This window comes from Melanerpes formicivorus, unplaced genomic scaffold (assembly GCF_026170545.1).
Source record: "Melanerpes formicivorus ecotype bairdi unplaced genomic scaffold, bMelFor1.0.p_v2 SCAF_5, whole genome shotgun sequence".
In the NCBI taxonomy this organism is placed as follows: domain Eukaryota; kingdom Metazoa; phylum Chordata; class Aves; order Piciformes; family Picidae; genus Melanerpes; species Melanerpes formicivorus.
This window is the reverse complement of record NW_027142357.1, coordinates 10,566,174-10,592,828: the sequence shown is the minus strand read 5'-3', so window position 1 is coordinate 10,592,828 and position 26,655 is coordinate 10,566,174. Positions and strand designations below refer to the sequence as shown.

The 26,655-nt window shown below is 40.8% G+C and overlaps 1 protein-coding gene across 3 annotated transcripts in view; it reads right to left on the bottom strand.

Annotated features, from left to right (window-relative positions):
* The window catches only part of IQCA1 (IQ motif containing with AAA domain 1), a 122,390-nt gene that overhangs the window by 55,792 nt on the left and 39,943 nt on the right, over nucleotides 1-26,655 (bottom strand). For 2 of the 3 annotated variants that reach the window (XM_068138066.1, XM_068138067.1), the window contains exon 7: nucleotides 6,133-6,217. The exons of the other annotated variant lie outside the window; for it this stretch is intronic. In XM_068138066.1, coding sequence (XP_067994167.1) covers nucleotides 6,133-6,217 — 85 coding nt within the window. The remainder of the gene's footprint in view (nucleotides 1-6,132; nucleotides 6,218-26,655) is intronic. 3 annotated transcript variants of the gene reach the window in all.

Genomic DNA, 26,655 nt, shown 5'->3' with positions numbered 1-26,655 from the left:
ATTTTAGACTGCCCTTTTCTCTGCTAGGTTGCCTTCTTTTGAAATAATCATGCCAAATGCTGGGCTGCCTATTTGCATCACTTGTATATAACATGCAATATGCTATAAATGTGCTTCCCCCTGTCCTGTACCTCTAGATTGAGCTACTTAATTACAAGTTTTTATAGAGGCTGATTATTTCTGTAAACTGATATTATTTTGTCAGTTGAAAGAACCCTTACTTTCAACTGCACTGGGACCCTGTCCCATATAGCTAAGTGAAAGCTGGCATTCTGGATTTGTTCCCTCTTGCAGGCAAATTTGTTTGTGTAGCTTTAATAATAGTGTTCTCTAGGCAAGGCATTTCTGAGAGTTGTTGACTTTGGGCTGTTAAGAACAAGCCCAGTAAGCTGCTTGTTGCAGGAATGAATTAAAAATGCTATGTGGGATTTCACAGCCATATGGGATCTTGCAAAATCTTAATCTGATTTAATAGTCATGTATCTCAGTTCCTAACTGATATAAACTCTAGTCTTTTGCCATCTGGCTGATGTTGCCCAAATACAAATTTAACTTGCCCATTGAATTCATGCACTCTTGTGTTCATTTTCTGACAAATACTGAGGTTTCCATTGAAAGTGTTTGTGAAAAACTCATTAGCTTTTCTTGGTGTAGGTTTATGGAAGATGAGTGGGAGAGGAGAAAAGGGGTTCTAGACTACTGACTTCAGCCAAAAGAGACGATGTTCCTAGGCAATGGATAGCTGCTGGATTAGAAGCCTACCTGATGAATTGCTATCTGGAAGTGAATACATCTGCCTGTTGTGTAGCTTAACAGACTGAGTATCACTTGCATCCTCCTGCGTTGTTAATGTGAAATAATAGGTATTTTAAGGCTTTAAGGTGCCAGCTCCAGCTGATGGTACATGTGAAAATCCAGCCTGACAGTTTTTAAAAGGAGCATCTGGAATAGTGTGGAACAGAGGCAATAACAGTGAGCATAACTGTAGACATCTACTTCTGTTACTAAAAATTATGCTTGGTATATTTGCTGTCAGGATAAAGGCATATTTGTAAAATAATGGGTACAAAAAAAAGCACAACAGAGCCTCTTGAGTACTTCTCTGACACTTAGATATACTCATTTGGTAAAAGTCAGATAATATATTTGGGTGTGTTTGTGAATATTGCAGTATTTGATTGCATAATAGTATTTTTCTGTCCTTACCTGGGAAATAGGGATATTAATTACATGCTAACTGTAACTACTGGGGATTTCTTGCACTGCCATTCACAATGAAACTGATTACTGGGATTCATGGGGTTCTTTAGCTGTTGGTAATAATGAATAGTAATTAGCAGCATAGCATTGCACAGAGTGTCAAGCAAGGATCAGGAGCATATGTTTGCACAGCAGCTAACACATACATTTCTCACCCCTTTTCTAGAGGCTGCTGGATCCAATACTGCAATTACAGCAATATGGAAATTACTTTCTTCTCCATGCAGCAAATGAATGTGCAACTAAAATCTTGATAAGTAAGCAGCTCTTTTTTTTTTTTGTTTTTTTTTACTGTTATTTAATATTGGAAATGAGGGGGAGTTGTGAGAGGGGGACTGTGCCTGCTAAATGGCAACTCTCTTGGCTTATTTTCACAGTGATGAGACTTAATGAACTACAGGAAGAGATCATAATTTTGTTGGCAGCAGTATAAGGGCAAAGCTAAAAATCATCCCATCAGATGAGTATCTTTGGAGCAAAACATAAAAACCCATTAGGGATAGACATCTGGAACAGATGCAGGGAGATTACACTGACGTATCAGGATCTTCAATTTCTCTCAGAGGCGTGCAAAGAAGAGAGAAGCTTTGCTTTAGTTAAGAGAGAGTACACATTTTCCTGACTGAACTACCAAGTATTTTGCGCCTGGATCTCTTTGGCACACCTTTTTGAAAGGTATTTGTAAAATGTCATGGAAGCAGTTTGTGCAGAAGGCCAGCTACATTACAAAGTCAAGTAAGGTCAGAGTTGTCAAAGGATAAAGAAATATAGATTGTATAATAATGCAGCAATGGTTCGTGAAGTGATTAATTTGTATTTTATTTTCCCCAAAGTGTCTTTACCTAAGTCTTATAAAATGCTCACTTTTTAAATACAGTTCAGTCTTGATTTTTCATGGAGTTTAACTTGGGAGTAACCAACCCATTCACAGAAGCTAATATATACAAGAGGTGAAATCTTGTCTCCCCTGAAGTCAAGGACGAAACTCCCATTAACTTCAATGGGGCCAGGATTTCATTTGCTATGTTGCCCAGTAGACCAGTGTGGAACAAAACCATTTGCCTGAGGGATTTTTAATATGTAGCTGACTCAGTTGAACAAAAAAATGTTTTACTTGTCTGACATTCAGGTAAAATCATGATAGTACTGAACTTTCTTCTGCCAACTGCATTCTATTAAAGTTCTGAGTTAAGGATCTTCCGTTCAGTATATCTGTTAAGGTTATGTGGCATACATTCTGCGCTCAGTTGTGCTGGCTAAAAAGGGAGACAAAAAACATCCCTGAAAATCTTTGAAAATAAGATAACTGTAGCAAAAATTGGTTGGGGAAAGAGAAGAATTTTTTTCCTCTTCCAGGTATTTCTTCTTTTATGCAGGGAAAACAGACACTAAAACAACCTCTTTAGGCTTAACTTTTTTTCTTTTATGTTTTTTTTCTCTTTTATGTAAGTTGAAATCAGAGGACCAGAAAAGACAGCAAAACAGCTGAAGGTGGGAATTCAAAGCTGGGAGTGGGACAGGAAAAATATTTCTCCAGAATCTACTTCCCTATCCAGTTTTGCTCAGCATCATTTCTTGTTTCATTTTCTTTTTGGGCTGTGTTTATCCTTGTTAGTAGCAGGTCTAATTAGCATTGTGTTCCCTAAAAACTTCTCCAGCAACAAGCCATACTTGCTGGGTGGTTTCCATGCTGCTCAGAGCAGCCAACAAAGCCTTCTTGACTGTGGCATGTGTTTCTACTTTAGAAGCTGAAAACTTAACCGATGGGTTTCCTTCACTCTGAAAGGACTGAACAACAGAGTGGTTTAGATACAGAGACCAGTGGGGTTAACCTTGGCATTCTCTGAACTAAAACCAGGAGCATGACCTGAGCCAACAGAGAGCTGCTTGTAGCAGTTTTACTGCAGTGTTTTAGAAGCAGAGTACCTAATGGTTAGAGCACTGTGCTTTGTGCTGAGCTAGTCTGTATTTACATCCCCTCAAAACACTCAGAGGCTGTTAGTATGCCCCAGGCTTTCCCCTATGATTCCAGGAAGGAATGAAGCCAAAATACTGGCTTACCATACCTGTGTTAGATCATCAAATGTGGGTAGTGGATGAATGGAACAGTCTGTCTCAACACAAGAGCTTTAAGGCCAAGGGAGGTCAGGTTTTGGCCATACAGTTCTCCTAGACCACTAGCAGCCACCATGCCTCGTTCACTGAGGGGCCAAAACCTGTCCTGTGTGCAGAACTTCCTTTTCATAATTTCCCTTCACAGACTCATCATCCTGCTAAGATCACTGTGGTGGGTAGAAATGGCTCTGTGTTGACCAGTGCCTTCACTGTCTCAACTAGTCTTAATTCCTGTCTTCGTGAGACATCCAGATGATCAAAGGAACTGATTATCAGCCACTTCTATTAGCTGGAGCAGTCAGAAGAGGGATTTTACCAGGAAAAACAATTAATTCTGATACAAGAATACAGAAGATAAACTAGAAAGACTCCTTTGCTTGAATGTTCAAGCTTGTTTAATGATTGTTTGCAGTAAATCAAGCCTTAGGTCTGCCTGCATAAGAAATTCTTCTCTGCTTAAACTAATGATTGTTAGATTGTGCTGATACTGAATGAAAACTCACTGGAATGGGTTTCATAGAATGGCAAAATGGTTTGGGTTGCAAGGGATCTTAAAGATGATCTAGTCTCAGTCCCTCTGCCGTGGGCAGGGACATCTCCCACTAGAGAGGGGTGCTGAAAGCCCCATCCAACCTGGCCATGAACACTTCCATGGACTGGGCATATCTCTGGGAAACTTTTTTTCCAATGTCTCACCACCTTCTCAGTGAAGATCTCTCCTTACATCTAATCTAAATCTAATGTCTTTCATTTTCAGTCTCTAGGGTAGCTATGGATGCCTATTTACAAACCAAGGCTCTTTATACTGTTTAATATATATTTCTACTACTAGCTAGTACTAGTCTAACTACATTGATCCTACAATGGGACTACAACTCTCTGTAACTGAGACATTTCTTTCAGCTCCCTCAGACATTTATCTGTCAGTAACTTGCATGCCTGAGCACCTTCTGCCAAGGCTAAGTGGCTGCACATCTGGAAGGGAACAAATTTTGGTACTTGACTTTTGTGGTTTACCCTGGAAGAAAATAATCCATTCATCTGCAGCTAAAAGTTTGTTAACTATAAAATTCCTGGGCAGCTAGAGGCTATTGTTACAAAAAAAAATATGCTACTCAGATACAATCGTAGAATGGTGTGGATTGGAAGGGACCTTAAAGATTATTTAGTTTCAACCCCCCTGCCATGGGCAGGGACACCTTTCATTGGACCAGGTTGCTCAAGGCACCATCCAACATGCTTTTGAATGCTTCCAAGGTTGGTGCCTCCACAACTTTTCTGAGCAACCCTTTCCAGTGCCTTGCCATCCCTACAGTGAAAATTTTCCTCCTAATGTCTAGTCTAAAATCAGCTCTTTTGAGTTTGAAGCCAATCCTCATCCTGTCACTATGTACCTTTGTAAAAATTCCCTCTCCACTTATCCTGTAAGCTCCTTTAGAATACTGGAAAGCTGTTCCAGGGTTTCCCTGGAGCCTTCTCTTCTCCAGGCTGAACAACCCAAACTCTCCCAGCCTGTCCTTCATAGGTGAGTTGTTCCAGCACACTCATAATCTTTATGGCACTCTGGACCCACTCTAACAGTTCCATGTCCTTGTGTTGGGGCTCCAGAGCTAGACATAGTACTGGTGTTGAGATTTTAAGAGAGTAGAGCAGAGGGGAAAACCCATCTGTAAGAATCACCTTCCTTGATTTGCTGGTGATGCTTCTTTTGATGCAGCCCAGGATTTGGTTGGCTTTCTGGGCTGCAAGTGCACATTGTTGACTCACATTGACCTCCTGCTTCTCAACCAGCACCCCTTAGGTCCTTCTTTGCAGGACTGTACTCTACCTATTCTCTACCCAGACTATATTTGTGCTTGTGTTTGCTGTGACCCAGGTGCAGGATCTTGTACTTGGCTTTGCTCAACTTCATAAGGTTGGCACTGGTCCACCTCTAGAGCCTGTCCAGTTCCTCGGGATAGCATCCCTTTCCCTCCAATGTGTTGACCACACCATGCAGTTTGGTGACATTGTTAAACTCACTAAAGGTGCACTCAATCCCACTGTCCATGGTGCCAACAATTGTGCTGAACAGCACCAGTCCTGGTGCCCACCCCTGAGGAACACAACTCATCACTTCTCTCCACTTAGACACTGAGCCATTGACCATCACTGGTTGAGAGAAACCATCAAGCCAATTCCTTATTTGCTGACTGGTCCACCCATCAAATCTGTGCCTTTGCAATTTGGAGACCAGGATGTCATAGGGGACATTGTCAAATGCTTTGTACAAGTGCAGGTAGAACACATCAGTTGCTCTTCCCTTGTTCATCAATGCTTTTACTCCATCATAGAAGGCCACAAAATTTTTCAGGCACATTTTGCCCTTGGTGAAGCCATGTCGGCTACCACCAATAACCTTGTTTTTCATGTCCCTTAGCAGAGTTTCCAGGAGGATCTGCTCCATGGTCTTGCTGGGCACAGAGGTGAGACTGACTGGCCTGTATTTCCCTGGGTCTTCCTTTTTTCTCTTTTTGACAATGGGGGTTATGCTTCCCCTTTTCCAGTCAGTGAGAACTTCACCAGATTGCCATGATTTTTCAAATAGGATGGGAAGTGGTTTGGTAATTTCATCCACCAGTTCCCTCAGGACTCACAGATGAATTCAGTCAGGTCTCATGTGTTTTGACACGCTAGACATGTTTGACATTTTAGACATGTTTTGTGGCAGTTCCTTCCCCAATCCCATTAACCTTTTCATTAGAGGACTGACAGTACCTCCTCTGGAGTTTTATCCGTAAAAAGAGCCTTTGAACCTCCTGCCTTTTCAGTAGGATAGTCTGGAAACCTTCCTACAATATGCCTGTGTGAGAAAGAAAAGCAAAAAAGGAATGAAAACCCATCATTTTTCATCTGGTTGACAAAATACATTAGACACTGGAGTAGCATACCTTCTTCAACTTCTGTGCAAGAACAAAGATGGATTGCTTCTTATGCCAGTGGCTTTTCATCTGCTAAATTCATTAAAACAGTTACCAATCTGTGTCTCTTGTCCAATGGCCCACAATGTACTGAAAGTTCTTGAGGAATTCCTTAGGACTGCACATCACTTCATAGCCAAGAGACTTAGCTTAAAATGCTAAGGTTTATAGCTCTGGTCTCCACTTTATGTTGGAAGAGGTTTTTGTATAGCTTGAGAACTGTCAATATCCAGCTTTTAAAAAAACAACACCTTATTTAAATTAGGTTTTGATTTACAAATTCCAGGTTTAATTTCCACATGAGGATCTCCTCTCTCAAAATTTTTTGAGGTACTTGCACAATTGAGTGGTGACGGAAACTGATGAGGGGGCAATAAATGGCTTAGTGGCAAATTTTCACGGATGGCATGGATAACAGAGGGTGCTTCCAGGCCCTTCAGAAAGAGATTAAAAGATATAAATAATAACTACAGGCCTGGGGCCATTTAAATTGACAAGACTCTTTAACTTCTTTCACTTTTGTAGCTTTTTGAGATATATCAGTAAGATTATTTTTTTGTGTGTTATTGTTTCTTTGCTAATATCAGGAGAAGGTTCAGTTCCAAAGAAAATTCTGACACTTCAGAAAAATCCTTGTGATACTTCCAAATAGAATGGTAATGTTTCCTCTAAATGAAATGAAATTTCCCTTGAGAAGAAAATAGCTCAGAAAGGTCAATGTGATTCATAAAGATGACTTTCATTTTTTCTAAAACAACCGGTACCTTAAGGGAATTTCCTAGTCTACTGTTAAGCAGTAGACTCAGCTTCAACTGAGATCCTTGGAACAGAGCATCTGTTATGTTTCTATAGCACCATGTGTAGGGTTTGGATCCCTAGCTAGTATTAATGTAATACCAATTACGAAAGAATAAACAAACACTCATCTGTGATTGCCAAGCTCTGATGTGCATGTTCAACAATTACTGGTTCTATATGCAAGCAGATGCAAAACTTTGGTCATTGCCTTCCCAGAAGCCAGTCTGGATGAACAAAGAGGTGCCATTGTTAGTGGGTTTGGGGTTTATTTAATTTTAAAAATTATTTTAAAATCTGCTACGAATGGGATTTTAGCCTCACAGCACTGCATCATCTATTTTATTTAATGTTAGATCATGGTTCAATGTTTTTTTTCCTACAAACAGCCAGAAAATAGCCCAATTTATATGTTAAATGCAGTCTCACTTTAAATGCTGCCACAAGCCTGGCTTACAGTAACAAATCTCGCCGAGTTTGATATTCCGGCTGTTGTTCCTTCACTCGTGCCAGCTGGGAGGAAGGAAAGGCAATATGCACTGTGGGTGAAGAATCAGTTTGGAGTAAACTGCCTGCTGAATTTGGTACCAGTGCCAGCTTTCAATATTTATTAGTGTTACATCTGGTATTTGTATTAGTTTTCTCACTTTAAAATAATTTCCAGCTCTAGGAGATGGAAATATTTACCTCTTGGGTGTGTGTAGATGAATGCTGTAAAAATTCTGTCAAATTCAGAAAGGTGATGTGGCTTCCAGTTTATTTATAATCTATAATTTTGGTGTGATTCTTTTGCTCACAGCTGGTGCAGCTGTTTGGGATGCCATGGCTGATCTCAGCCATTTGTAGCAGCTACAGCAAGTGCATATGGTGACAAATAACTTGAGGTGAGAAGGCAATGCTAATCTTCTCACAAAAGCCGAAGGAAAGTGTCAGCCATTTACTAACCAACCAGCTGCCCAAGGACTGCACCTTTGGTTGAGGGCACTGCAGAATATAAGTTCCCATGGCCATCAGTGACCCTGAGAGCAGACAGCTACCACACATTTCAGTTGTGCTAATTCTTCAGGGACATCTGTTTTTTTTCTTTCTGGACTTCATCCTTTCCTGTGTACTGTTATTTAGCATATCAATCGCTGACTAATGGTCAGAGAACAGTATTCTTAAGTCTCATTTCCCTAACTGACCTCTTTCTCTTCTAGGTTTAAATAACTACAACTTCAATCTTGTAGTGCCTGGAAAGCATGCACATGCATGACCCTTATAGACAAATTCCTCTCTTTATGAAACCCTTTGAGTTCAGAGGTTAAGCCAGGGATTCATTTGGCCTGTAAATCCACGCAGAAAAATGCTGTCATTGATCTTTCTGGTCAAAAGTCCATTTTAAATGCAATGAATCTCAATTTTCATTCTCCATTCACTTTTTGGCAGTATTCTACCAAAGCCATAACAATGGGTTGCCTCATGCATTTCTCATAAGATGCTAATTTGGATTTAACTGAACCTGACCCAATTTGTATAAGCTTGTTTTACAGTTGTTGATAATGTGATGAAACACAAGGAGAAAATGACCAGCTAGCATACATTCTATGATCAGCCAAGAATATTTATTAACTCTATCAGATAAGCTATGCTATGTCTGTTTCTCAAGAGGGTCCCACCAGACATGTCTCACACTGAACAAGGAACAGCTCTTGAATTAGGAGGTTCTTCCAAACACATAGAATGATTTTGAGCTTGCCTTACAGTAAGAATTGTTCCAAAAAAGGTGATAGCTGTTTAAAATTATTTGAACTTCCTAGAAACAATGAAACATTCATTATTAGACCCAGTTCTACGACAATAATACTGAAAGATAGTCCAGATAATCCAGATTGATCTTGCCTTACAGTAAGAATTGTTCCAAAAAAGGTGATAGCAGTTTAAAATTATTTGAGCTTCCCAGAAACAATAAAGTATTCATTATTAGACCCAGTTCTAAGACAATAATACTGAAAGAAAGATGGCCCAGATGATTGAAGAACTTGCTCCAAATGTGAGCCTAGCATGCTGGTTTGCTTTGCTGGAAGCACAGCAGGGAGCGTTTTATGGTGGAAATCTTCAGTTCCACCAAAATACACAACCGTGCTGTAAACTAAGAATCACAGAAGGTGGAGCTGTAGAGGTCCCCATAGCCAGGACCTAGCCTGAAAACTGAAATGAGTAGGCAGGTACACCTGCACCTGCATTGTTCATTGACTTCAAAAGATGAGTTGCAGCTATAGTCACTGTTACAGCTTTAGCCCATTGGAGATCACTGACTGTGAATTTCAGACTGGTGTTTATTTAGATTGCACTCTTGATTGAGTGGGGAGAAAAAAAAAAAAAAAGAAAGGGAAGCCACTTGGTCTGCATTTCCTCTAATCTGCCCAGCATTTATTTTCAGTATTCATAGTACTTTGGCATTTTTTTTTCTTTGTGTGCTAGTTACAATAAGTTGCTGACAGATTATGCACACAATTAACACACCCTGATGTTTTCTCTTCATGCCACTGAGAAGGGAGAAATATGCAAAAAGTAAACTGGTAGTCAGGGAAGTCTGAAAGTCTTAATGGATGTTGATGGGTAGAGGACAATGCGTAAAGCTTAAACTCTTGATAATAAGCATGTTGGAGTGTATAATATATTGGAGAGACATGGTACATGTCAGAAACACCTGGTTCTGAGGCAAGTCAAAACTCGGTGAATCTGTTACTTATTATTGTCCTGATGTTTGCAGGGAAAAAGAACAATCCAAACAGTTGTGGCTGTTTCCAGCATCTCATAAAATGTGCAAACACTAGAACTGGAAGAAGCAACTCCTATTTTCAACGCAATTGCTTCAGTGGGAATGCTAATAACGTGTTACGAACTACAACCAAAAGCAGAAGTGAATTCCATTGGATTCCATTTGGAGGATGCAGTTCTAGTAAAATTCTTTGCCCAAAAGAATAAATGGAATTTGTAAAAAGTATGGTTGCTTTGTAGAATTGGACTCAGTGGCTGCACTGAAGCAAATAAGGTGAGATGGAAGAGTAGGTCCAGGAAAAAAATTCTACCTTGTGAAGCAAGTTCGGCAGCAGCCTAGAAAAGCCCTTGAAGCTTAAGGACCCCAAAACCTGCTGCTTCCTACTCTGCAGGCAAGGAGCTGAAGCATGGCTTTTGTGGGAGAGCTGTTTCCTGTTGTGTATCCTCAGGGCACCAAACAAAAACTAGTGTTTGGGAGCTTTGCTTGCACTGCTGCAAATCAAACTGATGTGTGCCAGAGTTCACAGTTGGTAAAATATCTTCCTTTGGGTCAGAGCCACTGCTTTAACAGAACTACTAAATGTCTCTGTGCTGCAGAGGACATTGCTGAAGAAGGGACCTTTAGAAACTGTGACGTGTGAGAAATCTGTTACTTTTCTGGGAAGAAGTGAAATCCTGTCAGGGGGAGCATAGTATGAGTTTGGAAAACAGCTTTACAGGAAAGCCATCTAACTGGAATGAATGGGATCCTAAATCTGAATCAAACCAGCTCAACCGGAAGGGTAAGGGGATGAACAAAGATGGAGGAGTGAAAAGAGGTAATCTTCCACTCCCAGTTCAAAAAGGATCTGGTGACATTTTTCAGCTGTTGTCAAGTAACTTTCTGTTCCTTAGTTCACTAATACTATTCTCCTGCTTTCCAGACCTACTCCTCTTAGAATAACTTAGATCTGTCAACTGTAATTGAAAGAGAACAGTCTTTTACGGTCTGAAGTGCAAGCCCTTCATTCTCCCATCCTGTAGCATAAAGTTCTGGCTTTCCTGGGCTCAATTTTTGTTGATATGAATGGTTCCTTAACATCTCCAAACTGCCACCAGATTTGGTATGAGTCAGTGTGATTGGCAGTCTCTGCTTAGCCCCAAATGCTGTGACACCTTAATTCTGACCTCTAAAATCTATTCCTTGTCTGGGAGATGCCCCTACACAGTACTTGTGTTATCTGCTGCTTCCTCTCCTCCTTGTTCCAGGAACATCAGTGCTTTAAAGTTCTTTTTAAAGTGTTTTCTTTCTATTCCATGTTGCTCAGGGATGGTTATAGTTAAGGCTAAATATGGCTGTTGATTTATGAGAATGCACCACCGATTTAAACGTTTTTGCCAGTAATAGACTCAACAAGTTCCTACCTACTCTGTTCTCTGGCATGATTTTACATGTGTTATTCTTTCTTCTTGGCTATGGCTTCTCTAGCTAATTGCATAAAAGGCCCTGTCAGGAAAAATAAAAAATTGTTCTTTGGAGGAAAAAGCACATCTAACTCTTTTCAAGGTAAGAAAGGATGTGGGCTGTGTGCAGAAGAAAAGGCATGAGTGATGACTGTACAGTCAGGCAGAGGGACAGCAGAGTGTTCTGTGCAGAGAAGGAACAAAACCAAAGGGTGAGGGGGACCCTTTAAAGAAATAAACACCTCATTGTTTTGTAATTCTTGCTTATTTCTGTAATGTCACTTCAGATTCTCTCAAACTACTTAAATAGCAGTACTGGTTTATTTTAGGTGCCTTAGCTGCAGCATTTTCTTTCCTTTTCTGTGTGCTTTCACTACCCCTTTGAAAATCTCTTCCAGGAAAAATAACCCATGCAAATAGGGAATTACTTATTAAGCAAGATTAATTTCCACAGGCTTCTTATCTTTAATGGGTTTGGACGCAGACATATTACAACTTATGTTTTATCTCAGGTCCTGATCCTCCAAGTGTTTGCTTGTATGTGTGATTGTTATGCATGGAAGTAATTCAGAGGAGTGACTTGCAGGGAGAGGTGTTTGGAGGATTGGAAACTTTATTGTGCTGGATAAATATGGAGCTTAAAAAATTTAAGATCAAGTGTTGTGAGGCCAGCAATGTGCAAGAAGAAACATTCCCATGGAGGAATGAGTGCAAAAGATTTGTGGGGAAGGTGATATCCTTTCTTCTAGTCCCTACCATAATTAGAAACAATAGACAGTCTTTTGGGTACCCAGTGTCTGCCTTAGATCTGAAATGGTAGAAGCGAGCTTCAAAGCCAAATAATAGTTGGGAACAGTTGTTGGAGAGGACAGACCTGAATGTGGTAATTCTCTCTGATAGCTTTATTACATGTAATATTATTGGCCAGGAAAGGTAGAACTTTGGCTGACCCAGTGCAGTCATTCTTAAGCTGCTTGAGTTCTTACAGCAAAATAACTTTATCACAAAGCAGAACAGACTATTTTACCTTTCCACAAATCCTCCTGGCCTTTTAACAATAGAAGTAGGTAATTAGTGTATTGGAAGAAAGGGAATCTCTGTTCCACTTCAGACAGACTTGGGCATGAGCTTTCTCTGCCAGGACACCTGATTATCTTGCTTCCCACTGTAAACCATAGAGAAAATAGAGGGATAAGGATTTTTTTGGCCTACTGTATCAAAATTCTGCCAAATTATTTCTGGTTTAAAATGGCAATAGATTTTTCTCCTTGAAATGAAGTGGAGAAATAGAAAGGTAGCACTGTAAATTTCTACTACCTTTTTTTTTTTTTTTTTTTTTTTAAATTAAAATAAAAGGCAATTTGGGCATGAATAATGCAAAGGAGAAATAAAAATATTTATCTCACAGTTCCATTATTACCTTAATTTTTTATTTTTTTTTTTTTCCATAAAAATGAAAAGGAAAAATCAGAACAAAAAGTTGGCAATATCACTCACAATATGTTCTGGTGCTCTGACTTGCATGTTCCTCCCTCCCCTAAAAAAATGTTGCCAAAAGTGTTCTCAGAACTCAAATCTGAGTTAACTCTGGACTGTAAGAAATTGCATCCTGATTTATGTAACTTTAACTACTTTGCAAGATCTAGGAACATTCAACCCATGCTGAAAGCTTAGATGAACCTCAAGAGCAGCATTACATTTACCTACTATAGCACAGAAATGGAACTATGATTAATGTGACTGAAAATCAGATTCCCATACGGTTATTTAGGGTGCTTGTGGCTTGACTCCTGCAATACAGAATTTTCTTGGGCAGAGCTGTTGATAAACTTGGTGCAAGGCGTTATGCATTAGTAGTGAAAGCATGTCCTAGTTGGACTCAGGGGCACCTGGATGTCCTGTCCCTGTCCTTGGAGGCCTGAGGGAATCGGTAATCTTGGCGCTTAGCTTTTCTACAGAAAAGATACTGACATCCAGCACCACACCCATGTTTTGTTTTTTAGGTCTACAATTCTTCTAGTGCCAAGCCTGTTGGCTTTGCTTATCATCCCGTGTTTACTGGAGCTGTGAAGCAGGCTATCTTCCTTGAGGGAGTGACTCAAAAGGTGAAGGGCTGTTTCCCCTCTTTCACAGTCAGACTGTCCACAGGCTAATTTCCAGTGTCAGCTTCCTGTTGACTGTCTATGGCCTTGCAAGGAATGTGATCCTGTCAACCCAGCTGTAAGGAGAGTGGCTGGAGCAGTCCTTCCTGCAGAGGAAGAACTCCCCTGAGGGCCCAGCACCACGGCTGGGGGACTTGGCTGATGGAGTAATGAGTACTTTGGAGCACATAGCTCTTGTAAAACTCTCATCTGTTTAGATTTTCTTATCTTTCCATGCTTCTTGCAGAAGGTCAAAAATACAGGAGCTGGCTCATAGAACCAGCAGGTCAAATTCCCCTTGCGTTTACTGAATTCCTTACCTTTGGTCAGCTTATCCTGCCTTCACAGAATGCCCAACTCTGACTCAAATTGGCAATATTTCCTGTGCTTAGTATTCAACTTAGGAGAATGAAACAATTATGGCCAGTTTTAAGCAAGATTACTTTAACTCAGACTAGAAGCTTTGCAAGAAAGAGCTTTCCTGCAGAGTCAGCCAGAGGGAATCAACAGTATTTTATTAACACAATATGAATTCTGTAAAGAAGAAAATAAAGCATGTGATTTTTGTAGCAAGGCCAGCCAAGAGAAATAACTTGCCCTCCAACATCACAAGTTTCTTTGGGATTTGGAATGAAATTAATATAGAGAGCATTTTGTCTTATAGAATTTGTTTATGAGCAATTCAATCAATCTCTTTTGCTTCTTAGAAGTCAAGGTGTCAGTGAAGGAAAATGCATCTCTGTGGATGGGGAAGAAGGCTGCAAACTGGGCATGGCTGCTTCAGATTTTTTTACCATGGCCAATCACTTTCACCTGAAGCTAACACTTTGTGCATGGTTGAGGAATGCTGCTCTGGACAGGTCACCTACCTGGAGGAGTGCCACCTGCACCTGAGATCTTCATTAGTTCTCTTAGGACTTTGTCCTTGCTCTGATATGGTTTTGCATATGCTGTATTTCTTCTGCCACCACCTGACTGTGAAAGGTACTTGAAGTATTCAAGGGTACAAGTGGTATTAGCTGATTAAAGACTCCCTGAAATGACTGCACTCTCCCTAAACCTCTTGGTCATCTGCTGGATGGATAGTTGTGTGCATGCATAATAAATTTAATGCACTTGGGACATGTCAAACTCTCTGCATGCACTATGCAGAATATGCACCCTTTTGTATCTGTCTGGAAAGTTGTGGACTAACAGCCTGAAAATTAGCAGAAAAGCTTTGTGTTCTGATCGACCCTGATATAATACTGGAATTGGTATGGCATGCAAGTGTAATATATAGCTTTCTGTGTCAGTGGTTGATATAACACAGCCTACCTGATGCAAAGCAGGTAAAACAATATGAATGTTATCCGTTTTCTAACTGCTGGCATCATTTCACAGTGTGATGAAGAGAGGTAAATCTGAGATGCTATCAAAGATGGCATCAGGCACGTTTCAGTAACAGGACCTCTGAGCTTGCCTGCTATCTTACAGTATCAGTGCAAAATTACAGCCCAGTCTGGGATAACTCTGACATCCCTGGATTAAAATCATCTGTATGTGCATAGTGTCCTCTTCAACCACTATATCATGGCTGTCCCATTCATGGATCACTGTGCTTCTGACCTGCTGCCTGCCATGATTTGACTTTAAGCGTTTGTAAAGGACAATGTGTAATCAGCATCTGTCAGGCATCACATTACTGCTTGGGAGAGAGTAGCCTGCTACTTCATTTAAGATGGATATCACACTGCTGTGTTAATAGCAGTACTCCTAGCTAAGACTGTGGTTCCTTGAGAAGCACTTGTGATGCAGGAAAAAAAACTTTAGCGGGGACTAAGGAGCTGAAAATGGCACATAACATGTTCCTAAGTTTTAAAGGCTGTAACCAAATACGCTGCTTTCTTTCACTGCTGCTAACATTCTCGTCCACTTCAAGAGATCCAGTTCTCTGTGGTTTGCATGAGTGTTTAAATGAACTATTTAATGATAAATCTGAGGCAATTTCATGCATATGAAAGCAGTCACAGTGCTTGATTTTCCAATGTTCATCCCAACTGGCTTGTGTAGCCTTATTTGAATAAATCACAATCAGGTGTACACAGTGTAAAACTAGGAAAAAGCCTGAGACTGATATTGAAGAATGCCACAGAGAATCTGCATGTAAAATTAGAGACGTTTACAGACTCCTGGTTAATGCTAAAACCCAAATACCTCAGTAGGAAGAAAAATAATTTAGAATCTCTGGTTTGGCAACTTAATGTGCTAGAAAAGACAAGGAGAAAGATTCCAGATGAGCTAGTGGCAGGCTGGTATTAAGAGCATTCATTTATCAACAGTGTTAACTGAAAACCCAGTCATTTCTGCAATCCAAGAGACACATTGTGGTGCCTTGAGATGCCATGTTTGTCAACTTTTTAGTGTTGTGAAAGAGAAGCTGGAGTGCTCTGTTTCTGTACCTGCTTGGTGCATCTCTCCTGTATGATCTATAGTCTCCTTAAAGTGGGTCAAAATGCAGATGATCTTAGAGAATGATAAAGAATCAAATTTCTTTTGTAGGACTCTGGTATTGCCTCTCTAAATAAGAGAAATCATCTGCATGTGCTACTCACAGTGGGATGTTCTCAATTACAAGCAAAAAAAAAAAAAAAAAAGGAGTTTTTTGAAATTACTGTTCATTTACATGATGCCTTCGTGTGCTTTTTAAGTGCTGCAGAGAGCTGCTGGCAGTGTGGCAGAAGAGGCGGACACCTGGCTGGAGAGCCAGGGCCAGGCACGGAGATGGCCTCTGGGAACTGGGAGTTGGACCTGTAGCCCATTCTCGTCAGAAACAAAGCGCTCAAGTGGTGGTTATTTCCTTCTGCCAAAGCAGCGCGGCAAGTAAGGTGGTGTGGGAAGTGCCGTTTGCGGGTTGAGACTTGTAGGGCAGGTTTACTCACTTACTAAATCTTAGAGCTCTTTTGTACTTTTTTTTTTTTGATACTGGAGACCTTAATGTATTGCTTCACAGGCCTACATAGAAGATCAGTTGTCTGGAATGGCCTTATTAGAGGATAGCAGAGCTCCCCCAGGCAAAGAATGTAAAGATTAGGTTTGGACAGGAATGAAATACAGGCACATACGTGGGAGAGGCTACAATCAACTGCTCCCACCTTTGCTCCCACCGGTTCCCAGGCCTCCTGCAACTGCAAACCTTGCAATAAATAAAGAATAAAACCATGCATTATACATGACTTCCCAGAAGAGGATGAAGGTGAAACGATATTTTGGGCATAGCATTACCCCCTCTGCAGCAGCTAGGAGAGCTGAGCCCGTGATGGGAAGCACATGTATGCAGTATGAACGATGGCAAGGCTCCGGCGCTGGAATTTACTCCCTTGGAGCAACTGTATTTTGACTTGGAATACTTCGAGGACTCCTGCAGCTACACAGACTGCAGCCTTTAACTTATGCTTTAAACCAGTATCCTCAAGACTGCTTGCTGGATTAGATGTTTTCCAGAAAAATCTGCAGGAAAGAGTCGGTCTCCCTGTGTGATGGGGAACACAAAATGGGAGTAAACTTCCTTTCCAAGCTACCACAGTCAGTAGCACTGAGTCAGTCAGATGCTCTAAGAGGGGAGTGTTTGAACAGATTTTAGCTAAGGGCGAGAGAGTTGCCTGGTATTGCATCAGTATCTCAGTAAATCCTGAACCAGTTCTATGCTATACAAGTGACACTGTATTTGGTATGGGATATTATTGAATGGAACTGCAGGTAGAGCTTCAGGGGAACTAGCAACCTGCCTTAGGCACTGTTAAATATCTCTCATTCAGCCCCGGATGGTAGCTCTTAATACTGTTCTTGCATAAATCCTAAGGATGCCTGACAACAGACAAAACATAACAAGCTTGTGATGCTAATAGCTGGGTGTGTTTAAAGTAAATTAGCACAAATAATTAGACTTTCTTTTGTATGTGCAGACGACTGAAATGCAGCGTGACTTAAAAGCTCTGGATTCCAACCTGGATAATAAAACCAATCTGCTTGATGGAGTCTGACTAATCTGCCCTGTGCTGAAATTCTCAGTAAAATTGAAATACATTGACTCTGGAAGGAATGGACGAGACTCAGGTTTCAGGCAAGTTCATGTTCTACCCACAGAAATACTCTTTTCAAACTTTTTCAGTATTATGATACAATCCAGGTATAGGATTTGTGGACCTGCTTTAACACTAAATTTGTGCTGGGAACAGTTTGCCTAGGTGCTTACCAAACCAGACAGGAGACTACCCACCTAACAAAGGGGTTAGTTCAGCACTCTCAAGACAAACAATCGGGTCAAAGGGCCTTATGTGCCCTTGACATGCTTGTCAACCCTGGCATTGCAGTCAAGTGTACTGCTGTCATCTGGGCCCTGTACTAGCTAGTCTGTGATGAGGATTTAGAGGCTGATGGAATCAGCTGCTTGTGCTTCCTGAGTCCTTCTTTCCTCTTAATTGCACATCAGTTCTGCATAACTCTACTGGAATTTAAGTTATGTGCCAAGCTGAACGGCATAAGCTCATCCTGCTTAAATGCCTCTAGATGTTTTATTAACCACCTAAGAATCTCCCTTCACTGAAGTTGTGCTCTCAACCTTTGTGGGACCTTATGGCAGCTGAGTTTGAGTCTAATTGTGTATTTGATGTTTGATTCAAAGAGAGATGAGCTGTTTTGTCTAAGCTACAGGCAAGGGAGGACAGGGGGAAATGAAAATGGAGGGGAAATGTTCTCAGTGTGGTAGATGTTCCCCCAACTTTCAGTGCAAGCCTGGATTTTGTATGCTAGATGATGCAAGTTGTCTGGGTGTTGAATTCACTTGAAATTCAGCACTGAAGTAACTTGTCAACAGTTTGTTATTTATTGACATGTTGGCACACTGAATCTACAGTGCCCTGGATCAGCCTTATATCCCCTTCAAGATACTCTGCTGCTATGGTTCCCAGCATGCAAACCCAATAACCCCCACTGCCACTGAAAATGGTGAAACAATTGTATTTCAGAATTAAACATATCCTTCTTCTCTTGTGTGAAGCAAAGGTTGTCGTTCACAGCCACACTCCTGGTCATAATTTGTACACCTTCCTCTTCTCCATAGTCAAATATGACTTCCTGACAATCAGGGCTTTTTAAATATATCCACCTGAGCTGCTTCCTGGCATACACATTTGAGGATTGTTTTTTTTGTCTTTGCCTTGGACACTTAATATTTTCTATCAGTCTTTGGGTCTAACTGTCCTTGTTTTTCAAATTAGTAACTTAAAGGAGATTAATTTTTTTGTTTATTTGTTTGTTTTGTTTCCCAGGTATATGCCTCTTTCATCCTTCCTCTTTTGATTCTGCCTCTCCAGCTCCTCATGACTGTTTCTGCTACCCCTTTACTCTGCTTGTGTCAGTCTGTGCCACATTTATTTTTCCTACTTGCCTCCTTTCTTCTACACAGCCAAGGCTGAAATTGTCTTTTCTACCTCTTCTGCTCACTGCTCCAAAGAGATTGTTATGTGGAGCAAGGGCTGTAGCTTTAGGAGCCACTGCTCTATGCTTCATGTTCATTTTTTATTCTCCTCACTTCTAAGCTTTTCCTTACTCTTTCTCTTCCTGGAATATCCCTCAAACATCTCTCCTCTTCCAGCCACTGGCTCTTCAGTGCCTCTCTGTCCTCCTACCAGGCACCAGTGGGACTCCTGATTCTTTTTTTTACTCTGCCTGTTTCTTGTACCCCAGCAGATCTTCGTTCACTTTGCTGGAAATGGGCAAGTGGGAAAATTGGTTCTTCTACCTGCTCTGTATTAACTTGCTGGAGAAGGTATCTCCCTATCGCAGTGGAGTGAAAAAACTAACTGGCTTGGCTCTCTTACTCTTCCCCTTGGGATTAATTCCATTCTTCCTTTCTCATTGATTAGAGCTATGCTGTGATGGTCAAACCAAGAACAGGTCCCATGGTAGAGAAGGCCCCTCTGAGCCAAGCATAATAGGTACCTAGCTGGATTACTGCAAGGGGACCTTGAGGGGAAAATCAGGCCCCAGTTATCCATGTTAAACACCTTTTCTGTTTCTGTTTTGACAAATCCTGTCTGCTGCATTAGGACTCTGCTTAGTGGAAGGAATAAAGTGCAGTATAGATGAACTGCAACCCAACATCAGTTAAAGGGGGCATGCTACTGCAGTACATTCCAGTAAAAGCTCAATCCAGTATTTAAAATATGTTGAGCTGCATTATAATAAGCTCTTGGCAAGTGTTGAGCCCTTGAGTGTAGCTCATGTTTGTGTCTGTGGAAGTATCTATGACAACAAATAAATCTAATATTTGGGAAAGGTCCTTGAGAATATAAGGGTGTGTGTGTTGCATTATGTTGGTAACTCTAAGCATTTTCAGGCTTTTAATTCCTAAGCATTACTACAGATGGGTATGAGCATTCTAGGAAATGAACTAATTAGTCACAATATTTTTTAATTTCTTGTTTGCAAATGGGACCACCTTAGAGTAATGATATTTACTTGAGCTGATTCCAGCCTTTTAGACATATAAAGGAGTGAATATTTTTGGGAGCTTTAATGCTAAGCAGGAGGCTTAGACTCAAGGTCAGTGGACTGTGGGTTGTCTGTAGGTCACTTTCAGCTATTTGAAGAAAGTAGAAAAGAGAATCTAACCCAAATTTGTCATATCAGTCAGCATGGTTTCTGTAGTGCTACCAATGAAAATTTAGGAAGCAAATGGAGACAGGAATTCTCATCTTATGGAATAGTGCTCAGGGTGTGCACATCTGTAAGAAAAGGGCTAGAAATGACTAGTGGGATAAGACAGAGAAACTTATCCTTGTACTGTTACATTTGGTTTGGTTCTCTAATTTCTTCTTGCTGAGCAGCAATTGTACCACCAAATATGTATGCTGAGGCTTATTGCTTTGACCTTACTTGCATCTGTATTACTCCTCTATCTCATACTGTGCTATTAGGAATGAGAGAGCAAGAATGAAGAGTTGTCCTGTTTGTATGTGAAGAACTACATCTATGGCTGTCTCCATGCCATGCTTGCTGGAACTGAGCCTGTTATGGGGAGGCTATGGATTCTTATATCTGGAAAAGTGATGTACCAAAATGGGACTCAGAATGCTCACTCATTGTCAACATTGTGGGGGAAGGTTGCTTCCTCTCATCTCTTGGTGCTCTGTCTGAGGCTTCATGTCTCTCAAGTATCTGCTCTTGCATTCTAGTCTCTGATGATTAAACTTATCTTGCTTCTCATCTTGTGTGAACAGCTGTGCACTCTGCAGTGCACTGGGCAGGAACTGAGAGCACCAAAACAGCTGTACTACTTTTCCACTTCTGATTTTAGCACTTCCCAGTTTCACTGCCTGACACTATCCAGTACAAAGCTCTGTTTCTCAGCTGATCATAATTTGTCAAACCATTTGGAATATTGACTGCTTTGGCTGAAGTTTAGATGCTGAGCATTCAATTTACAATACATAGGTCTGACAATAGTGGCTCAAATTATTCCAGTTTTTCTAAAGACAACTATTTAAAGATCTAATACTGCTTATGCTAAATAAATGCAAATGTCTAATTGGACACATCCTTTTGTTTCCAAGATTTAGGAGTTTCACCTTGCCCTTTGGAAAAGAAGTATCTTTGCTGTATCCAAAAATTCTACCTCCCCAGACTGAACTAGTAGGCTCTGCACAATTTAGCCTTTGGTCTACAGTCACCAGTGTTCCTAAGAGCTTCGCAGCTGAAAATTGTGGAGACAGAAACAGGGACTGAAATGGGATGGGGGAAAGATTAAGCCTTTCTGGGCAATGCAATTTAGAAGCAAGCAGTTTGAGGAGAAAAGTGGAGGAGGAGACACTGGTCTAAAGAAGAACCATGCTCGTTATGGCTTTGCTAATGTGTGACTCCTCAGATCTGAATGAGCTTTTAATGTTGCTAATGCATAATTTATATGCAAGCGTGGCAAGAGGTGTGCAATACAAATCATGCCTGATGAAGAGATGAATATGAGCTTACAGATGCTTGAAGTTCTGAGCGTTCCTGCAAAATGCTGAGAGAAAGCCCCTGATTGATATATTTTTTTTTTCTGCCCAAAAAGTTCACAGTGCCACAGTACTGAAATAGTTTTCTTTGACCTTGCACAGCTGGTAAACTGAGGAGCAAAAGTATGTGCTTCCATATATGTAACACCCTTGAAAAAGCCCTGATATCGACAAACTTGCCCAGAAAGAGCAGTGTCGTATTCTGAGGATCCCTCTGGAAGTTGATGGGGGTCTGCCTTGAACAACGACTTTGCTAAATGCTATCAGGATTTGACCCAATTTTCAGTAATGAAGTCAGTAAGCAAACTGTCAAGGAAAGGAAATGAGAGATCACTCAGGGCAGATCACTAATGACTTTGTGGTTTAAGATATCTGAATGACTATCTGGAAGGGAATAGTAGAGTTTGGAAGGCTGGCGAAGATGTGCTTATATGCAGCATTGGTATACTCAATGATTAAATCAAGATGTTAATGAAGATGAATTGTTATGTTGAAAACCCCTTGGGAAGCTTGATTTGCACCTGCGATATTTTAAGAAGCTTCTTTTTGTTCCTTAATTATTTCAAACTTTTAGTAGTTCAGTGAGTGAAATGGATGATCACCAGCAGAGCATTTGTTTTTAATCACTGTAGAGGTGGCAATCATAAATTGGAAGTGTCAATTCAAGGAGCCTTACAAAACTGGAAAGGTGACATATCTCGGTTTATGGTGATTTAGAAAGCAGAACTAGTGATGTTATCAATGCCTCTCTGGAGGCGTGACACCAGGGTTCAGCTGCTCTTACTGTTTTAGATACCTGCCACAAAGATTTATCAGTGTTTCACCAAGTATGAGAAATATATGAATCTGGGGGCTTCCGGCTGATCCCCCCCAAAAGCCATCAAGCTGCCTCTATTAATGTCAGCACACTCGTAAATTTTTTGCATGCACTGAAGTAGGCAACTTCTGCCACTGCACAGAAGCTTCCAGAGGTGTCCCTTGCCTCCTGTAAATCCACACACACCCAATAAAGTAGATTAACTGCAGGTGGACTTAACAGTTGTCCCTCCTTTGGAATTAGAGGGGTTCACACTTGTGGTGTTCCCATAAGCAGGAAAGAAGGACTGAAGGTTTCATTCTTTGTTGGTTGGTGTGTGTTTTTTTTTTCTAATGGCTGCCAAAGCTAGATAGTTAATTATGGGAAAACAGGTTGCAGAACTGTGGGCTCCACTGTCTCCTGTCATACACAAACAATCCTCTTGTTTATGATAACTTATTTTCCCTCTGTTCAAAGAAACCCAGTGGGCTATTTGCTCTGGTACTCCTCCGGTAAACCAGTGATGCATTTGCATTCCATTCCCTTGCTCCCTCCAGCCCTAAAGATGTCTGCCAAAATTAGTCACTAGATAACTGCTCAGTGGAAGCTTTAAGAATGTGTTAGGAAATGCTTGAACATTACCCATTAATGTTTACAGCTCCTAATTATGTTAATTAATCAGTCTTAGAGGTTGTCTCACCCGGGAGCCCAAAGGCAGGATTTTAGTTCCCACAGATGTACTTTAGCTCAGCAGCATGGCTGCTTGCAGCAAAGAGCTCAGCATGGTCTAGATGCCAGAATACTTATTCAGGATCCTGGACAGATTCTGCTGCCAGAGCTATGTACTGTCACAGCTCTGTTCCTGTTGGATTTTGAAGCTAGCTTTGATTGTCTACACAAGGTACAGTCAAACATCTGGGAGCAGGCTGAACCATGTTCAGGAAGACTGACATTAAATGTATGCTGTTCCTGCAGAATGGCCTTTTGGCATGGGAGAAAGGCATTCAGAGAGCACTTTGTACCAACACTAATTGTTATGATACAGAGATTGCTGCCTTTGTAAAATCTGAAGTTGTTAGCTCTGCCACAAAACAGAGGTGAAATGATGGATAGAGAAAATAGACATTGTCTCTTCTATTAATGCTTCTGTCGTTTTGCAGGAAGACAAATGATTTGGGCAGAGAAGGGCACCCAAGACTGTGCCAGCCTCTTTCAGAGCTTCATTTCCATCATTCAGAGTTTGTCTTTAGCCTCCTGAAGAACTTGGAGAGTCCTGAAGGACTTGGAGAGGAAATACAACCCAGACTGCCTACAGAATGGCTCAGGAGGAGCTTCTCCTTGTTTTGTGCTGTTCCCTAAGGAATTCAGTTTGTGTAGGCTTTCATTGCTCAAAGTACATGAGGGTAGGTGAAGATACATTCAACTCCAGTGAACAGGTAAGGACAGGAGAAAGTGCTAGTGCAGATAAAGACCATTTTCTCATTTAGTTCAGCTCATGCTCATCTGGTGTAATCAGCAGACAACCACTTACTCATCCTCATTTGCAGAACATCCTGTTTTTTTCCTTTGACCTCACAGCTGCTTCTGGCTGGTAATTTTTCCTCCCATGCGGAATGTCACATACAAGTGGCTTGTGAATGTGTGACAGTCCTTTACTTATGATGGAGAACACAAGTAATGATGATATGGATTTAGGTGAAAGAGTGCGATTCCTCACCCATCTATAAATGGCTCCTGTGGGCAGTAACTCCTGGCTGTGCTTGAATACAAAGCACTAGATACCAGAAAGACATTTTTTGGTAGGCTTCTGCAGGAGAAATGTCTCTCAGGAATGGTAGAGGAGAAGGGAATTCATTTTTCAGAGAACAAGGCACTGTATGGAAAGAGGACTGATTCAGGGGCTGCTGATACCTCTGTGTTCCAAGGATTTCTAGACTGGATCTTGGTCTTTAAGAGAACTGTCTGCCATAGTGGTTCATTGCTCTAAACCTGGTTATTAAGCCATTTTCCTATCAGCTGCTCTGTGAACTGTTGCCATATTGTGTAGAGACCACAATCCATGCTTCTCAGTTACTTGGAAAGCACTTCTGGCAGGCTGAGGGCACATATGATGAGCCAGATGGGACTGATAAACAGCACAGGTCTGGATGGACTTAAAGCAACATTTCCTCTGAACAAGAGCTGAGGTGGAACAGGGAGGGGGTGCCAGTGCTTGGCACTGCTGAGGTGTCATCTGTCTCTGTCCTGTTGGCAAGAATTCAGTTGCTGATGGATTGCCTGGCAGCTTTCATGCACGTTAACATTAAGTTCATAAAAAGCAGTGTGTACCGAGTGTGAAATGCGATACGGGCAGCGCCTGACACAAATGAATACTTTCCTTATTCTGCAGAGTTTCAATGCAAAACCTCTCTCTCCATTCATCTTCCTCCTGCCTTCTCCTTCCCCACCCCCTGCTACCTAGGGAGCCCTGTGAACAGGCATATTGGCAGTAAACTCAACTCAACAAAATAATCTTGTGAAAAAGGGAAATATAACACAATAACTTCCTATTTCTTTCTCCTTTCCTCTGCATCAAAGCCTGGGCTGGCTGTCAGGAATGTTCCAAATGAATAAATAAAATGCAGGAACCTCCTGCTTCAGAAGGAGTCTCATTCTCTCACCATGAAGCTTGGCCAATTCTCTTTCTGACAGTACTCAAGACAGCAGGCAGAGCAAGAAGATCATTCAAAGCTAATCAGTAAAGTGTAAACCTATTATGAAAGCACATTTACCCCTCGCCTCCCTCTTTTGAGAAAACCAATCCCCAAATCTGTGGGAATAACACATAACGTACATAAAAGTTGCTATTACTTAGATCCCCTGTTATTAGGTCAGCAATGCCACTGATGAAATGCTCCCTAGAGCGCTGAGCAGCGGCATATAAATCCTCCAAGAAATCCACAGCATAATTTGTTACAGCTAGAGGGCATAAGACACATTACAGCAAAGCCTGTGTATTAGGCTCTCCCCTGTGATTCTTGAGGCTATCTCTTGTAATAAAACCCTCATCTTGATTTCTTATCCTTTGTATTGATTTCTGTCAGAGAAGACTTTTCACAGACAAAGATCCTACTATAGTTTCCTGTATAATAAAGGGGATCCTTCTCCCCTCTTCTCAACACCTTTTTTTAACTTCCTTTTGTTGTTTTTTTTTAGGGATGACTTAAGGAAGATTGGTAATTTAGGAACTGTTGGTATGTACACCGGGTAAAAAAGCAGAGATGGAGATGATGATGATGACAGATTTTTTTGCATACGCAGTGCAAAACCCTAAATGTGAAATTAGAGAGAAATGGTTTTGTTCTAGAATGGCACAGGAAATTGAAACTAAACCTCCAGCTATGCGATTGCTATATCTTAATATGAAACTCTGTTATTAATGTAATGGATGGAATCTGTGGGAGTCAAGTGATTAAAATCCAGACTCAGATGTATATAATGGTAGCAGCTGTTAACTTTGGAACATTTGTACTCCTGCTCTATGAGTTATATAGCTATCTTGGAAAAAAGGGAGGCCTGCAGGTATACTGCAAGATGCTTTCATTTAAAAAACATGTAAAAAAAAAAATTCTTTATTTTCTAGCATGGTGCACAGAGGCAAGGCCAGACAGACACCTAGGAAGCTTTATGTGAACAATTTGCAAGCCAAATAAGAACAACCTCATGGAAGCCAATAGAGATAAACAGAACAATGGATGGTAAGGCATTGAAATGCATAGTGTTATACCAAAAATATTTTGTCCTCTCTGCAGTGGGTTTACAATATACAACTGCAACATTTTCATTTAATCCATTCCTTTTGGTTTTGCTTTATTTTGCTTTTTTGGAACCTATCTTCATAAGAAGCTGTCTCGGGTCTTGAATGGACAGAAGCAATGCAAGTGCCCTTGTGCAAAGAAAGTGGTAAATATTTATAGCAGTTCTTACAAGTGCAGAAATGTAATATGTGCTTATTGCTTTTGTAATCTAATAGCATCTGTGCTGAAAAACAATGCCTGCTAATTGTATTTCCTACCACATCCTTTTGCAATTGAAGGATAAAATATGGAAGTTTGGGCTTATTTTCTTTAGAATGCACAGGAAAATTTATTCAAAAGAATCTTTGTTCCCCATTAGCTATCTGTTTATTTAATAGACTGTGGAAAAAGGTAAACTCTGGTAAAAAAACTGGTTAAAGAATAATTTATAAGCTACATTTAGCTGTTGATCTTGTAGGCTGGCTTAGTGGAGAGCCAAAGTATATCCAGGCAAGTAATAATTAATATAAACCTTGATGCTTGAGATCTGGCCACTGTTCAGGTGGCTAG